At 39.2% G+C, this 18,339-nt stretch overlaps 1 protein-coding gene across 1 annotated transcript in view; it reads left to right on the top strand.

Moving 5' to 3' along the window:
- Window positions 1-18,339, top strand: part of LOC149300040 (A disintegrin and metalloproteinase with thrombospondin motifs 17-like) — a 93,228-nt gene that overhangs the window by 53,812 nt on the left and 21,077 nt on the right. The window contains exons 10-16 of the mRNA XM_089485518.1: window positions 2,608-2,748; window positions 3,431-3,581; window positions 5,708-5,809; window positions 6,945-7,090; window positions 10,829-10,995; window positions 11,205-11,332; window positions 17,147-17,267. Coding sequence (XP_089341644.1) covers window positions 2,608-2,748; window positions 3,431-3,581; window positions 5,708-5,809; window positions 6,945-7,090; window positions 10,829-10,995; window positions 11,205-11,332; window positions 17,147-17,267 — 956 coding nt within the window. The remainder of the gene's footprint in view (window positions 1-2,607; window positions 2,749-3,430; window positions 3,582-5,707; window positions 5,810-6,944; window positions 7,091-10,828; window positions 10,996-11,204; window positions 11,333-17,146; window positions 17,268-18,339) is intronic.

The following is an 18,339-nucleotide window of genomic DNA, read 5'->3' as shown; positions in this document are numbered from 1 at the left end:
GGTTCCGGTATAAAAACTGCTTTAAATTGACAAATAGCATAAAAATATTTTGCGCTAAAATGTCACTCGGACACTTGTGACGATATACCTTTAAGGAAAAGGTGTTGTACTGCTGGAGAGTTTGGTATGCCAATAAAAATTGGCCTGAAATCCTCAGCTTGTTCCAATATCTGCTTAGCCGTTATGCCTGGAAATCCAGAGTCTGGCGCAAAATACAACATCGCTGACCAGATCCAGACAGTTAATGGCATTTTGTAAATCAGATTTGTGACGTGAGCCGTCAGAGGGTTATAGAGTCATCAAGGAAGGGACTAGGATCAACAAAGCTACAAGTGAGATGGGTGCCAATGAATGACTGAATACGGCCTTCCCCGAACACCGTGATCCCTCTTGCTAATTGGAAATTCGCTGGCATAGGTTTCTAAATTTTGTGCTGGGTTCTCCAGGACGCTTATTTAGTGCAGCTCTATTTGGGAACTTTTCAAAATCTGGATCTGCTTTTTCGATTAATTGCCAAGGCTGCTACACAACATGTTTATGAATAGCTAGTGTGGCACCGAGCAGTGAAGGCGTGCAGTGGGATCTACAGATTTATTTACAGCGATTATTGGTCTGTTTCCACCCATCTGGGTTCTTTTTTTATGTTGTCATTTCCATTAGCAATTTGGACCTTACCTTTCCCAGTGGCCGAGGTTAGATACACCAGCTGTTGTCTGATATACATGGTGGGAGCTCCATCTCTACTAGTGTTCCCAAGTCCTAGAGGACTGGCACAGAGGCATTAAATTCTAAAAATCTCCTAAACACCAGCTAGCCAAAGATAATGGATTCCACAGAATGCATGATTGTGCTCCAGCAAATAGAACATTTTTTTTCCAACTAAAAATAGCAGAAATTACAGCCCAGGGAAATCAAAATTATACATACAAAGAATTTCATGTTTGCCACATAATTACATGAAGTGTTGCCACTTCTAACAATTGGGTTTCTGAGGTCCTGAATGTATTTGTGACTCTGTCTATTTCCGTGTTGCCCCAATAAAAGTTATAATTTTCTATTAAAGACCCTACCTTCTCTTGTAGCAGTACAGCTATATCTATATTTTCACTGTTGTGTTGTAGTGTGAAAGTGTGTTAGAGCAAACCCAAGTACATGTTATACTCAAAATATTTGCCTTGTGTTCTATAGAGGACACTTCTTAGTTCCAAGCAAAGACATGATCATGGGGCTGATGGCACATGGAAACTAATTAGGGCATATGCACTCCAAGTGTTGGCTGTGTCACATCAGGCACCATAATGTACACCTTGAGAACAACGAGTGTAACTCACCAAATGACCCAAAGCCCTGCATTTTATCCTCAAAACTAATCTAGTGAACCTGATACCAGTACATACAATCACAGGATTATCCACTTGGGTTGTATATAGAAAGCCTTTAAAGAGAATGTTGCAACAGAGATATGTCAAGATGTCCAGTAACTCGATAGAAGGCCAACAATTATTACAAAGAATATAACTCAATTCATTGATTTTATCTACATCACAAAACCTAATCAGTAAAATTGCTTGTATGGTTTGCACAAGAATCTTTTGTAGCAAGGCTCACAAAAATTTTGGGTCAAAGCAGTTTCTTTTTATTATTAGGCAGACAGTTCTTCAAGAAATTCCTTTGTCTTGAAATACAATAACTTTCAAAGCGGAAAGCATGTCCTAAATCTCCAGTTCAGCGTTCAGGACAGCGAATGAAAAAGTTTCACTTCTTAAATATCTTAAGATACCGAGAAGGCTTTTTATCACATATCAAAATGAAACAGTGAAACCTTTCTTAGTTATATCACCATCTGCTTTGGAATGATACTTTAAAGCCACGGTGATACTCAGTTCTTCGATTGATTAACATCAGTCACTAAAACCAACAACGATATGAAACACAACTATACAGACCTGGTATAGCATAGAAATGTACCCCATATATTATATCTGTTCTCACTTCTGGAATGCAGATCAGTAAATTATTTTGCTCCAAGTGTCACCACGGTTTTTGCTGAAAGAATGGCTTTATCCAGGTCTGTCTTCAATCATTTTTGTAACAAAATGAGAAAGTTTGTCCTAATTAATCTAAAACAATCCACTTTTTTTAAAAACTGCATTAGCTTCTCTATCTTTCTCTCTTATATTTAGTGAGAATGTTTTGCCAATTAAATATTGAATGCACAAAAAAGAGGTTTTGTTTGAAGGGACACTCATTCCCTAGTTTCCAACTTAGTCTGATTATAAAGAAGGCACTTCCAGTAAACCGGAACATGTTTGGGTGTTTGCAGGTTGCCATGACAATCAAATGCTCTAAGGGCAAAATATATTGGTACATACAAAGTATGGAAAGCACACAGCATGTGCAAAATAAGAGCCATCGCTACATCATATTTGTGGTCAGTGTAGTTCGAAACATCTGTTATAAACACAGAGCGCGTTACTCGGAACAGTAAATCATGTTTTCCAACTAATTTAGGAATAATGAAAACACTTATTAGTATAGCTTCATAGAGTTACTGATTTACTAAACCAAACACTGGCTCACTGTTCATACACATTTGCTTTTTTTCAGTATGGGAATGAGTCATGATGATCACCATCCATCTTGTGCTGGACGTTCACACATAATGTCCGGCGAGTGGGTGAAAGGAAGAAATCCAAGTGATCTGTCCTGGTCTACCTGCAGCCGCGACGAGCTGGAAAACTTTCTGAAGTAAGTGCTTCAGCTTCTGTGGGCATATATGAAGTTGGATATACATATTTACTTTTATCTAGAGCACAGATAGGTGCTCCTTGCTTTTCCCCTCCATCCGAGGCATTGGGCTCAACTCACGCCTGCCATGGTTTACTGAACATGTGGCGTCTCATGGACTTTACCAATGAGGTGTAATTGGTTTCTTGCCACTGGCATCTTTGTATGCGGCAGTGGAATATTGCAGTTTATAGTAAAGATGCAACTAAATAGGACACATTGACCTGGCAAGTAATAGTGTATTTAATAGAGAAATGGAGCAACTAAAGCAAATTCTGCTGATTTTGTACTTTGACTATTGTCATATTCAACCAGGAGAGCAACTCTTACTACACTATTCATTATGAAGGGCCAACACTAGCACTTTTCTTCAACAGGGACGGCTGAGCTGGTATGATGCATAACGTAATGTCTAAGGAAGTTTTGAAGAAATCTGATTTAACTATACTTTGTACAGAGCCAGCCAGGCAGGATAGTGAAGCGAAGAAGCTGAAACACAACTCTCCTGCAAAATCTCCCTTTAGAGAATATGCCCCATCATGGTCTATAACTAGGAAGATAAAGACACTTTATTTGTCGTGCACAGCATGTTGATATGTTATGAAGCAAGTTAAATTACATGCTTAAACCCTCCTCTGCGCAGGTCCAAGGTGAGCTCATGTCTTCTGGTTACTGACCCTCGTAGCCACCATGCTGTCAGGCTTCCACATAAGCTTCCAGGGATGCATTATAGCGCCAGTGAGCAGTGCCAGATTCTGTTTGGCAGCAACACCACATTCTGCAAGAACATGGAGGTGAGTGCATTGGTACCTCGAAGCCCAATAAAGTAGCAGGCGTCCACCAGTATAATCACAGTCTTCCCATTCATGGTAATAGAATGTAGTAATATCTGTGTATACATACAGGTTGTGGTCTGCTTACATCCGTCTAAATAATACATGTAATTTGGGGTTAAGAAATCAAATAATAGATTCACTATAGTTCACATTTGTTTTAACTTGTAATTGTGGATTTAAAGGATAGCAAAACATTCTAATATTAGGTGTAGACAAATTTGATAATGAGGAAAAGTCAGAAAGTGCATTCCTTACTAAGCACTAAGACTATGTAAGTCTCTGCTGCAACCAGGATCAAGAGATCCCTTATATCTGCTGAAGTCTGGCATCTAGGAGATGAGAATGCAGACGTTACATATTAAGTCATATCTTGCACCTTCATTCTGCCACAGTAACATGGAGAAGGGACAGAGGTCCCTATGCTCTGTAACACTGGACTACTGGTGAATTAGGATACTGAAGAGGGGTGACGCAAGAAAGCAAAAGGTCCCAATAATATCCATTAATGGCACCCTGCAACCTAGAGCAGCGATTGCCTCTGGCAGCCCTTCGTAGTTCCCAAATCACAGCTCTTCTCCCATAGTAAATGGCTTTCCCTTCAGTTAAAATAACACTCATGTGCTTGATGAACCTGATGGCTCTGCTGCTGCTCTAAATCTCTGAAGCATCAGGGTTAAATGCTGGATGCTGTAACAAAACAGAATACCCGTTTTTTTTGTTGGTCTTTGTAGCTGCAGAAACACATAGATAGAGTTACTTGCTTTTGTGTAATTGTTTCCTGCAATGTGCTTTGCATTTAAACTCCCACGTCACAGGCTGATGTGCCACAGGGTTCTGCCGTTTACTAATGTGCAAAGCTCAGCAGCCGTTTAAAGAGAAATTGTCAAGACAAGCAATTTTATTCTTTTTTGCCCTCTATGTCTACGCGGATTCTTTTTAGGTTTTATTAAAGAAACACATTATTTTTTCATAGGAATGATGACATTGATTGTAATCAGCAACTTAATTTAAATAGTATATCACCTGTATAACCCAAGGTTGACTATTAAATTTAAATACTGATACGGTCTTCTGTTGCTGATGTACATGATTAAAACATGTATATACAGTAAGCGAAGATGTACTAGGTGCATAATTTTATTGTGCATGAATGGCTTTTTGTCAGTGAGAGAAGTCTCGACGGACAGCAGTAGCAGACACTGGAATATTCAAAATGCCCCAAGATGTGTATTTGCATTGAATCACCTCCCAGTAGCAGTCAGGGTGAAACGCTCTACAGTATATACAATTTTGTGTGTATTACATAAATATCGATGCTTCTCCTTTAAATCCCCCCCTTCCAAATCCTAAATGATGTATGGTGATAGATCTACAGGGGCAGTAAATCACTTTGTGTGTATAACCCTATTTTAATGGTCTCAAGTATGACAAATTATAAAGTGCTCTAATTTGGAAATGGATTCAAAATCTGGTCCTTGGACACTCATACAGAGAAAAATGTGTCTCTAGATGAGCATGACAAATGGGAGAACAACCTCAAAAAGAGAAGGTAACTGGAAAGTCATGGCATGATCAGAACGCTTAATTGAAACCAAACTCTGTGGTAGACACACAATGCTAAAATGCCCCACGCATTTCACATCGCATTATATACCTATTATATAATGCTACTGTTGGTGCTATTTAATGCTTACTGAACACAGGCATTCTTACACGGTTAACCGTATACATTCTGACCATCAGTCTTTCACTGAACTCTTCCACTGATCACGCTCATAAAAGAAACATTATGAAGGGTACTGGCAGCAAAGCCTTGTGTATTAGTGAACACATTTAATACTGGAGAGGTTTATAGTAAACAACAGTGTAATCTCTTCTTGCTCTGCTAGAATGAATAAACTAAAGCTGCGCAACTTGTTGTTTGAAAAGAAAACATTATTTTGAATGTTATTCCGAAAAGAACATTTGTCAGCATATACAGACTAAGGCAAATTCTGCATTCATTAAAAGACAGCTGGCGAGCATAGTGTTTTAATTACAGCTATTTATTTTTGGCCATATAAATGTTTGCTTTGTGATTTCAGCATCTCATGTGTGCTGGCCTTTGGTGCTTGGTGGAGGGAGACACTTCCTGCAAAACCAAACTGGACCCCCCACTTGACGGCACAGAGTGTGGCGCAGACAAGGTGAGCAGGTGTAACGTTAATTTCTGTGAAGGTGATCTCTTGGAATATGAACAGTCCTTTTATTTGGGTTGGTTACATCCAGCCGGGAGCTGAAAGATTGTCCTCATTAGTTTGCACGTTTGCCTTCACACACACAAAAAAAATGAATTGTGAAAATGTGTGGACGTTGTGTGCGTAACATGTGCAAAAGTGTATATCTGTCCAATCGAAATCAATCCAGATCACTACCTCTCTCAATAGTAATCCTCTCCGGCATGCTCTTTCTGACCTCGGTGCCAATTAACGTGTCTGTAGAATTCTCCAAGCCTTCACCACGTAACCTATAGAAGGGCGCTCAACGAAACAAGTTAGAACAATGGATCCATAATTTCTTCCTTAATAAAGCTGCTGATATCAGCAGATTCCATGGCAAATCAGATTGAAATTACCATCCTTCCTTAACAACACATATGTAGACACATGCAAAGATAAAAAGAAGCTGTACAGAGTACAGCCAACCAGTGTGCACAGCTCATGGGAAGCTGTTGTATCAACATCAGCAGCCTACAGTATTTATGTATTCTTTCCAATTAAAAAACAGTGGAACACAGGACAGAGTGCTGTTTATAATCTCCCGACTACTAATAATCATGTAACTAATTAGGTAACTAAATCTTTTTTGTATACTTCCTTCATTGTAGTTACAGAGTAACAGTTTAGGGGGTAGAAGTGAGAAAGTGTGACTGGTATGAAACTAGTATGAATATTAAGAGTCAAGTTTGGGACAAAGATCTAAATGTTTGCTATGGAAACCAGTGGGATATTCTGATTGCTCAATTGGGCAAATTGGGTTTAGGGTGCCAACATGGCCCTCCCTGGCACAAATCACGCCTTTGACACTGTTTTCTCTAGAGCCCACCAATGGAAAAGGCTGTGAGGTGTGAAGTGAGTGGTCTTGTGTTGGACATTCAGATTCTATCTCAAAGAAGTTTGTACTTTGTTCGCAAAAGAATATCTGCTTTGTCAGCAGGTCATACCTAGCTAGATAGCCTCTTCAGTTTGTCATCTCCTCTTTTTTAGCATTTAATGAACATATAACTTTAAGCATTTTTCAGCGTTATTTAAGTTTGAATTCATGAAGTGTTTTGTGTTTCAGTGGTGCAGAGCTGGAGAGTGTGTCAGTAAGACCCCAATCCCTCAGCACGTAGATGGAGACTGGAGTGCATGGAGTCCATGGAGCATGTGCAGTCGTACATGTGCGACCGGAGTACGCTTTAGGCAGAGGAAATGTGATAATCCCCCGTGAGTATCCCTTTGTGTTGGACTCTTAAAAACTGCAGAGCATAACATCAAGAGGTTTGTATAACCTTGTCCAGTTCCCCAATATATGACACATTAAGACATCCAGGCCATAGCTGAATAGTTGAATTTATGGATATGCTGATTTCTATGTTCTCTACTCTTTTTGCTGCCTATTGGCCTCTCTTTTCTCCTATATGTTCTTTTCTTGCTTCCACGTTCCCCCTTCTCCTATAGTCTCCTATAGTCCCCAAACTATAGATGAAAAGCAATTCTCATGATCCAGAAGATTTCAATGCCGTCATGTCCTTCCTGGACTTCCTGGACATGCAAACCTTTTCTGTATTTCTGTTTTGTTCCTCCTCTTTATCTCCCTGTGTTTCTCGGTTTCTCAGACATTTAAACCAGGGATTAAGTAGAGGATAGGCAGTTTCTGGACTCTGACAGCAACTGACCATAACTCTCATGATGCTTGGCAAGCTCACTATTATGGGATGTTAAGTTCACAGCAGATGCAATGGAGTATGTGACATCCAAGAAGCTGACCGAGCCACATGTGAGTTGTAGTCCTCAGTGCTAGAATTGAAAGGGTAAATTCTGTGTGCTTGGATCATCAATGTGGGCTGATCGCTTTCTTTCTCAATTCCTCATCTTCCAGATGGCTGCATCATAAAAATAACAGAGATGTTTGCTCTCTGTATTTAGAGAAAATAAGGGCTTGCTGCTGGCAGCATCACCCTCACACTTGTCAAAGCCAAGCCTGAAACAGGAAAATGAGGTGGTTTTTACGACCTTTCCAAGTACACACAGACTGTATCTTGTAACCGAACTGTGCTCGGAGCACAAATCGCATGCAGGTTGAACAGAGCTGCTTTCAGCCAAGCTGTGCAGGGTCACGTCCAGCTCAGCGCTGTTTGCCTGGAAGTAGCTTTGTATTTTTTTTTATCGCATGGTTATTCCTGAAGAGAATTCCTACTACGCTGTGTTTCAGGAGAGCGGAGCATAGTGTCCTGGCTTCACCTCAGGCAGATCCTGCAGAGACCACTGGAATGTCAAATGGGGTCAATCTGCGTTACATTTTGCTGTTATGAACGGAGTCTGCAATGAATCCTTTTCTTTTTTCAGACTTGCACCTGTAACTGATGCAAAGTCATTATATTTCCAGTTCCCACTCCTTTGTGCCCATTGGGACCAGTACTATTCCCAAGTAAGGAGGTTGTGGAAGGAATCCAGTGTCATAGTTCAGCAAAATGTAATAAAGATTGCCATAACAAATGGCAAAAGAGTTTGTAGGAACCTCTTATAATACTGTATGAAGTGTTGGGTCCAGTCAATATGTGCACAGCATGTTTTCAAATACTGAGATAAACTTCTCCCCTTAGCTAAGAATAACTCTGGCATTGTGTTTAATGGACATCTCATACAGTTTTATATTTTTTTCCATTTACGAAAACTAAATTAGTAATAATAAAATACGTATTGTGACAGCAGAGAAAGACCCCTATCTGCACTTTTTCTTCCTACTGTAAAAAAAAAAAAAATTTCAGATTGGAAATTGGAAAAGGGTGCAACAAGAGGTTATAGCTGCCGACTGCTCTACCTCAGATATGTAGCGTTAGAACATTTACAGTGTAAGACTGAGCACACGTTTACATTTGTTAAAATGATAACCATCACAATTTACCATAAAACCATTTTTGAAGATAGCTGTACACTGAGGAAATAGCTCTGGGCTGGGCTCCTTATTATGATACTTGTAATTATTAAATAAAACGTATAAATATAGAATTTTGTAAGTTCTGCTAATTAAAGTTATGATTAGTTTTAAATCTTTAAATAAAGACTTAAATGATCTCTTAATCAGAACTAAAAAAAAAAAAAGTTAAGCCTGGCTGCACACCATCTTTCTCCAGGGCCCTGAGATAATGTATTTTGAAGCTGTTTTCACAATTCCAGAGGACATATTAGTGTCAGCTGGATAAATCGTTTGACTCAGCACAGGGAGGGTGATTTCATGGCTAATTGAGTGAGGTCCTATGCATTCTGCATACAGTGTACAACATGGTCTTGGATGTTCATCTGCTGTACTGACTTATTGATGTGTCTATGTCATTTTAATTTAATCATTGTTAGTATTTCTGAATTATAGTTTGCATCATTGCGGAAACATGTTTTAATTAGATGACTATAGCTACATATTACTGTCCTGTAGTCCGGTCTGGCCACTTCAAAAGGCGACTAAGTGTGAAATGACAAAAACAAAAGACATTGGGGCACCAAAATGTGTTATATGTTGGGCACCGAGAACCTAGACCTGTAGTGGTGTGAGCGTCAATGAGAAAGTTTACTGAAAACATTGCTGGAGTATGGATAGGGATAATTAATGATTCCAAGCACGGTGCTAGTTGTGCTTGCCATCATAGCGGACCTGATTAGGCCCTCTTGGTCTATGATGTCCTTCTCCTGCAGCAAAGGTGTTTGCAAAGACGCAGGCAGACTCAATTTTTTTGGCATATCATCAGCGATGGCAGATTGAGCACCTCACTTCCTCTCCTTTTGTTGTCACATGTTGCAGTCTAGAAGAGTGGAAGTTACTTGTAAGGTGTTAGGATCCCACAATTCATCACCACTTGCTGGGGTACTGAAGCCAACCAGCCTATTGACACTAAGAAGGACTGTGTGCATCTTTGAAAGGCGGAGCACCAGGGTATGATGTCATATCCTGGCACTTAATAAGGGAGGGGCAGCTAGTAGGCATATCCTGGCCTAGGCCTAGGCAGCACCAAAGGTAAGTATGTCACTGCTTGTAATGGTGTTGCCCCAGGGCTGTCTGTTATTGATGAACATCGCATCTTGCTTGTATGGCATTTCTCCCTTCTGGGATCACTTGGGGTTTAGCTAAAGCGGTCCAGACGTGGACCTCCTTGCTCTCTTGTGCCTAGAGGGATACCAACCATATGCCACGGACAAGGCCAATGAAGGGTGAAACGTACGTCTGGGGTTATTGTTTCTCTTGTGCAGAGGAAATTTGCCTCCTCGCATTTCGGTACATGAATGCCATTTTGGGTAGATTAGACGGTTATATTGATGGAGATTTTTCCTCTTTAATGGCACAAGGGAGCTAAAATTTGAAATACTCCCAAGCGGGGATGCACCGTAGGACAGGCGATGAAGCGGCTTGCTAAACATCTCAGCCAAATTTTGTATTGCCCCAGGGCCCCACCTGATCTTGATCTCCCCCTGCTGCTTAGGTGCTTGAAGTTGTGGAGTGTCAGACAGCTGCCCTCATATTGTTACCTTTATTTGTTGCTACAGTCAAGCGTAAGCTTGCTGGGACAGTGGCATTTACCTACCGCATACGCAGGACATTTTGTAGGACTGATTTTACAAGGAATACAATGGTTCCAATGATGTTGGCACTTTACAAGTATATGTCTGGATATAGAAAGGGCACCTTGCACTCAACATATGTATATTTTTCCAGTAACATTTTAAAGCTGTCCATATAGATGTGACATTAGTTGGTGTATTAGTTTCACTATGCCAAGACGGCATAAGAATGTAAAACTAGCACTGTAAGTTTCTCAATCGTATTGACTGCTTTCCTGAGACATCCAGGAAGCTTGAGACCAGTTACCAGTAGAAGTCTCTCTGTCAGATAGAACACCTACTTAGCAGACATGTGGTCTGTACATGGGCCATGAGGGTTTAACATCTGACCTTTCTCTCTGTTTGTGGCAGACCTGGTCCTGGAGGGAGAAGCTGCAGAGGTGCAAGCGTGGAGCATATCGTCTGTGAGAACTCCCCCTGTCCCAAGGGCACTTCAAGCTTCAGGGACCATCAGTGTCAGGCCCAAGACCGCAGCGGCAACAAGAAGAAAAGCCCCCTGACAGCTGTCATTATTGATGGTATATTTACGTTCACACCCTCCGTCGTGCTAGTCTTTTCATTTTGGATTTTATATTTTTGGTTCCACTCCACTGAATTTCTCTTCATTTCTTAATGGGAGTTCTCTAACCACAGCTGCCACTTATTGGGTTGCCTTACCCAGCTTCTGTCCACGCATTTTCTCCTTGTGTTTCTCCTCTTTATTCTAACCCGATTCTTTCTTTCCCAGATAAGCCGTGTGAACTGTACTGTACTCCTGTGGGCAGTGATACTCCAATACTGGTATCAGACAAAGTACTGGACGGGACGCCTTGTGGCCCTTACGAGACAGATATCTGTGTTCATGGGAGGTGCCAGGTGAAGTAGCTCTCCATTTTTTAACAATCAATTTGTATTTCTGAAAACGAAAAAAAACCAACTAGTACGTTAATGATAGCTCGCAGAGGCCTTTAAGCCTCGTTCCTTGGCATTGGTGCCCTTGTATGGGCACTTCTCCTATCCCTGGTCACTGTCATTTTAGCCTAATGGCCATCCATGCAAATGGTACAGACAGAGTGCTAGTCCAGAGCAAAGCCACAAAGGGAATTAAATGTAAATCAAATGTATAGAAATATGCACTCCCCATTCCTGTCTGCAGGTACTGGGCTGACACATGTCACATGTAAGTGAATATTGTTGTTTCCCTGTCTTTCCATGCCTCTTTACAACTGAAACATTGAAGATTAATCCAGTGTGTCTTGGGCTGGTTAGAACCATTGAAAAGACCCGTACTGCATGCATCCGGCTTGTGTATTCAGTGTTTGCATATTTGTTTGAATATTGATTTTTATAGTTTTGGTGACATTAGTTCTGATGTAGGTCATATGAACATGCCAGTTCAAGTATCTCTGCAGTATATGGTGGCATAGGTGTGTTTGTAAAATGAGGTGAAATTAGATTTTTATATACTTTATTAGGTGTTAATCCCAGAGCCCGTGTATCAATGATGTGACAAAATTACATTGGAGGCATCTGAGATTTTGTTCAGTACTCAATCACTTTATAGCCAAACAGTAATCCACATTATGTCCCCTGTCCAACCTTAATTTATTCCTCTTCTGTTTCCTTCACAAATTGATCATTCTCTTCAAACTTTTACAATGCAACATCAGTTCCATGTCTCCTGTATTCATTTCAGTATTTGCAGTTCTACCCCAATAATGTTGTGTTAACATACCAGAAACGTAGAATTTGACAGCAGGTAAGAAACTATATGCCATCTAGTCTGCCCATTGTTCCTGATGTAAAGACTTAAACCTTAATGAGTCCTTGATCTCGTCTTAGGTTCATGGAAATTAAATCTGTGATTTGAATTTATAATACCATTGTTTCTTTAAAGCACTTTCAGTAGGTACTTAATGACCCATGATGGCTCCATTCAAGCTATTACCAGTATCACCAACCATCTAAAATGTACGGCAGTGGGTACATATTCAATGAGGCAAGAAGGAAATGCATAACTACACCACCCACAAGAGGGAGTAATTTTCCAGCAGACAAATTGAAATGGAAAACTAGTAATTTAAATAAGAACAGCCTGCTAGACATAAAGAAACAAGCCTCTTTTGAACTCGCATAACACTGTCTTCATTTATACAACAGAGTAATTAAATAACATATTTACAATCTGCAAAAGGAAAAAAAAACATTAATTGGACCACAGAGCCACGTCATTTTGGCCATGTTATTGTTTTACAAACATTTCACTAACTGTTTCACTGTGCCAAGAAAGCTGAATTCTACCCGTCCAAAGGGGTTACAAGAAGCAAGCTGCCAGCCTGCCTGTCATCAGCAAGGCTAATGCCGAGGCTGAGGCTTTTGTTGAAACCTCACTGCACTCAGTACCTCAGACGTTATCTCACGTTCTTATCAGGTGTGCTAACGCCTTGACCTCACTTTAGAATTATCTGGATCTGCCCGGTGTACCGGCATAACTCATCGAGGCAGAGCTGCCAGCACCTCGAGTGGTGGCTGGCTTTTCTGTTCATCAGGGTTAGAGCTAATGAGGACATTGTTTTAAAATGAAGTCTCATGGAACTGTTAATCAAGCATTTATATGGAGAGTTTCAGGGTAACATCTGGAGATGTTTATGTGAGAACTGCTTTTATTGCTGAAACAGTGAATCTGGGGCTGAATGTGACAATACACACGGAAGTGTGGTCATTGGTGCTGTCTAGATCCTCTGTTTCAAGCTTTGTCTATCTAACTGCAGACTTGACATCCTAAAATCAAACCTTGGGTTCTTGGGAAGGTAGCATGGGATAAGTCTCACAATACGTTTAATGTCTGGAGCAAAGGTTGTCCTTTTTTATGTGCTGATGAGCATTGAAAGCTATTAATTATTAATATATATTATTGCTGCTTTTTTCATAAGGCTACTACTTGTTGGTTTTTGTAGATTTTAGTAATGATTCCATATTGACCCATATCGTGGGATGCAGTAGGTTGAATATGTTTGTAGCAGTTTATTAAAGGACTGATACAGAATAGATAGTTTTCCTTGTTTTTGATCAGCAGGGTGATACTCAACATGGGCTCAGGCAAATGTTAGCTTGCCATCTGATAAAATTGATAAAGGACACTAGATGGACCCCCATGATTTTCAAAATTTCAAAATGTATCTTAGGTTTTTTTAATACGTAATAATTTCATGCATGAGGGTGAGTGCCATATAATTTCCATAGCCTCTGTGGGGTTGGTTCACTCATGGACCCTTCAAACAGTGTTTGCAGAATTAGGATAGACAATTAACTCCCATTGGCCTCTACGTGACATAATACCTCATTGTGTCATATAGAAAAAATGGAGAGCCTGTAAGGAACCGTACTTCCTCTCTTCCAAAACCCCAGCATTCAGAATGAGAATTTTAATCTGAAGACCTGTGCTGAGATGAGAGACACACTATCAATGCAAGTTCAATGCAAGTGCTTTCCTGTAGTTCCTATACATTGTCTTAACTATTTCCTTAAATACTCTGACACAACATAAAAGTGTCATGTTAATACACATAACCTTCCCCTACAGCTGGAGTCATTTCCCTGTAGTCAGGATTATATCCCGGTCTCATCTATTAACTGACAGCCTGCTTGTCTCGCGCTGTCCTCTTGGACAAAACTTTGATACAAAACCGAATTCAAGTTCTGAATAGCATTTACAACCTAATCCACGCTACTACAGCTAATCAAATTCTACCATCTTCCTCAGAGCTTCAGCTTCAAAATCTGTGCCCGTGAATAGTCTGAATTATGTAGGTTTCTTATATGAAGCCTTTTTTTCCAACCTACATAAATTGTGAAGGACCATCAAAGGCCAGGGTGTTGATACACGACAAAACATGACCTTGTCACATTTTAATTTCGGTAGATTTGATTATAATAACAGTCACTACTACATTGTGCCATTATTTCATTTAGATCAGAGTTTGTTAAAATGAATGCTTGTTAGAGCCTTTCATCTGTTTTTGATTTTTATTAGTATTTTTTTTTTTTTTTTTTATTATAGAAGAACAAACATGAACAATGCACATTGTACTAGAACATTAGAATTAGGAAAAAGACTGAGTATTACAAAACAAGCAGCACGTTCCTGCCAAGTGACAAGACTAAATACTAATTTCTAGAATTTCCACTCTGAGAGCGTGGCCAAGAATAGATCAGTTCTTCATGATGGCCCACAAAGATCTAGTTACCTATCCTTTCAAAGCAATAGTAAACATTATTAGAAAACTGCTGTATTATTACTTTGTTTTCTCGCTTATTAAGGATGCAAATTTATAAAGGTCCATATTCTGGAGCTCACGTTCTCCTCTCCAGCATGGTCCAGGGAGCCTAGCTAGTGAGCTCCGCATTCTATTGGTTGCACTGGATTTGTCATAGGTATATTGTTTTATATACACAGAAATTGTTTGTTATATGTTGTGTTGTATTATGTCCGTATTCTTTTTAATCATCTAAACACTCTTCTCCTGGAGTGGTCACTAGAGTACCAGGGGTTATGTGCTTAGCTAATTAGTGTTAGGTGAAGCAGTGTGTTGAAAAATGTACGTGGTTTTCTACTAAATGGTACATTTGCATTTGTTGCATTTAGCCGTGTATTGCTGGAAATAAGCCTACATTTTGCGGCCTTTTTGGGAGTATGTGGCTTCTATATGGGAGTACAACACTATTTTTGGCCTCTGCACCTATACAGTGACGTTGCATGCTGTATCGCGTTTCGGGTCACAAGAAGCAATAGTATAAGATTATCGTGGGTAGGTAAGTGTTTATTTTTAGGAGAAAAGTAAGAAATTCAAATGACTTGAAGCATTAATTATGATATTACTTATGTATCCTGCATGTGGAAGAGGCAAAAATAAAATAATAATAATAATAATGTGTTTACCATGGGTTTATTGTAATTCCGGTCATCAAATGATGGAGTAAAATAGAAAATTGTATTGTATTTCAGTCAGTTTGCTCCTTTTGGAGTGCCAGTAGCAAAAACGCAATATATAACTCTAAAAAGGTTGTATGAACAGTATTTTTTTATGATCGGTTGCTAAATATATGTGGTTTAATTGGGATTGGCATGGTGAAACATGAATTAATGTATATGTTTCACTTGTACAATGGGATATCTGTGGATCAATACCTTTTTCCCGCATATATGACATCAATTGCATTAGAACTTACTCTGCAATGGTAGACTTTAAATAAAAAAAATGCTAAAGTGCTTGTTAGGGAACCATTTCATATTATTAATCCCTCAAAATGGAGAATGAGTCCCTGGAGAACATCTGGCATCCATAAGGGTAAATCACCCAGCAAGACAGTTTAATACAGAAACATATGGGAGACATTAAGAAATACGTCAACTCACAGTGATGTTTCTAGCATTTTTTTCCCCAAAGTTGTTGTAAAAACCCACTAACAAAACTGATAATGTTTTGCTTAATTCCTAATATACGATGTGATATTTCTTAACACATTCAGTGCCAGTGTTTAAAAAAAAAAAATAAAAAAAAAATGACATAGGCATTTCTGTAGAATAGTAAAAATATGGATAAATATAAATTATTTTTCCTGTAATGTAGTAAAATGTAAATCTCAGACGTATTTGATTTTTTAGGCAGTGTTTTGATATTAAGACCAAAGAATAATTCTTGTATGTGAATGTTCTGTTTTCCACCTTGAACAAAGTAAAAGGGAAGCTTCTGATCCCAAGTCTTTTTTGGTGGATGTAAGTTGGAGACAGGTTGGGTACCTGCTGACATTACAAACAAATTGGTAGGGAGGGAAGCCATGATATGATGTGTTTGCACATGTGCAATGATTATTATTTACTGTCTTTTATAGCGGTATTATATTCTTCAGCTCTGTACAGTAGGCAAACAGGACATAACAATTAGTGCAAAAGATGACAAATTGTCCTACAGAAACAAGTGGTAATGAGGGCCCTGCTCAGGTGATCTTAGACATTCTGCTACACATACGCCAAGCTTTCTTTCCTTTCACAACCTCGTTATCAAGGTGAATGTATCTCAGAACCCTACTATATGATGCCAGGCTAATAGGCTGATTCTATAGACTGTAACTAGATTCGTATATAAGTGGTCATGTATGGGATTAATCATGTCTAACCCTCTTCCATTTTTATAATAATCTATGTGTTGATAGCCGTGAATATAACACCTTTCATATCACATGAAAGAAAAGGGTCAGGCCACTTCTCCCCAATCTATACATTAGTCAGCAATTTGCGTTCCGAGGTATATAGCTGTATAAGCGTACCTTATCATTATTAGGTGAGAGGTTCACTTCAACTTCATATCAAATTCCCAATACCACTCGTATTTTGGGTTAATGCAAATGCCATATATTTCCATATATATTTATTCTGCATTGATAACTACAGCCTGGAAAGTATTACAATTTATTAAGTCTTTCAGTTTGCGGAGGTCTACCTCACATGTCATCCTGACACGTAATTCCCCTGAAAAAACAATACAAATGACACCTATTAGCCTATGGCTCTAATTACTTTGCAAATCACTTTGTTGGCTAATGACAATCAACACAAGACTCTCGGCATGCCTGTCTCTGTAAGAGAGTTCATAGCTATAAATGCAATTCATATGTTTTGTCTCCTTTTAGAAAATCGGCTGTAATGGGATCATTGGCTCTTTCGCCAAAGAAGATCGTTGTGGGATCTGCAACGGAGATGGAAAGACTTGTAAGGTGGTGAAAGGTGACTTTAACCTCACCAAGGGAATGGGTGAGTGCACCGTGGTGGAGCTTATTATCAAGCCAACTAACTGCACTTAATAGTCCATCAATCATCATGTAACAAGTGACTCACAACTCCAGTAGTGGGTGAGGAGGCCATGACACTTCAACATGTGTGCTATTAAACCAATTCTAAATGACTGTCTAGGGACATGCTTAACAATAACCCACCTTGTAGAATGTCTGCACCCTCCATGACAACTTCATAAAATGCATCTAGTTTTTAATAAGACCATTAAAAATAGCTTGTTTTCTGGAATTGGAGAATTTTACCACTCTGTACTGAGAATTTCCCCTGTGTAGATAACAAATAACTGAGAACTGATTATAGGTAATTATGTGTATTCACTGTGCTAGCTGATTATATATATACACACAAAACCAATAATATGCTATTGCACTCCAAACCAATTCTGTTGTAGCCTGGTGCTAGGTAACAAGGCAAAGTAATATACACAGTCTATAGATAGTTGCCAGCACTCTAGGTCTTTTTCCAATAAATGCAGATTCCTCTTTTGCAGGTCAATGCAAAATGTGTGTGTATGTGTATGTGTATATATATATATATATATATATATATATATATATATATATATATATATATATATATATAGCGAGAGAGATATGTGTGTATGTATGTATGTGTGTATATATATATATATATATATATATATATATATATATACATATACCATTACATAAGTTATGGTGGGTAAAAGGTGATGGAAAGCCTTCCATTTAAATTTAAGAGGTACTAGAAGTATTATTAAACACTCATCTACTTATGTAATGGTATTTCTTAGCTACCCCAAGCCTCACTATTAAGCCAGTATCACAACCTCATGATAATGAGTCCCATGAAGGACGAAACAGCTGTCCACGAGTGGTGATCGGGCTACTGCAGCTCTTCCCGAGTTTTGTCTAAAGGCTGTCTTGTACAACGGGCAATTACTTTCAAGGGATCCATGTATAAAGTGGATATAGAGGCAAAGGTGATCATTGTTAACCTTATTTGCATGCGTCTACCCAGAATCCCTTGTGGTTGTGGCATCACCATGAGA

The sequence above is a fragment of the Sceloporus occidentalis genome, unplaced genomic scaffold, assembly GCF_023333645.1.
Source record: "Sceloporus occidentalis isolate IW3139 unplaced genomic scaffold, rSceOcc1.0.p SCAF_26, whole genome shotgun sequence".
NCBI classification, from domain to species: domain Eukaryota; kingdom Metazoa; phylum Chordata; class Lepidosauria; order Squamata; family Phrynosomatidae; genus Sceloporus; species Sceloporus occidentalis.
Note: the sequence above shows the minus strand (reverse complement) of the source record. Positions and strands in the feature narration are given on the sequence as shown.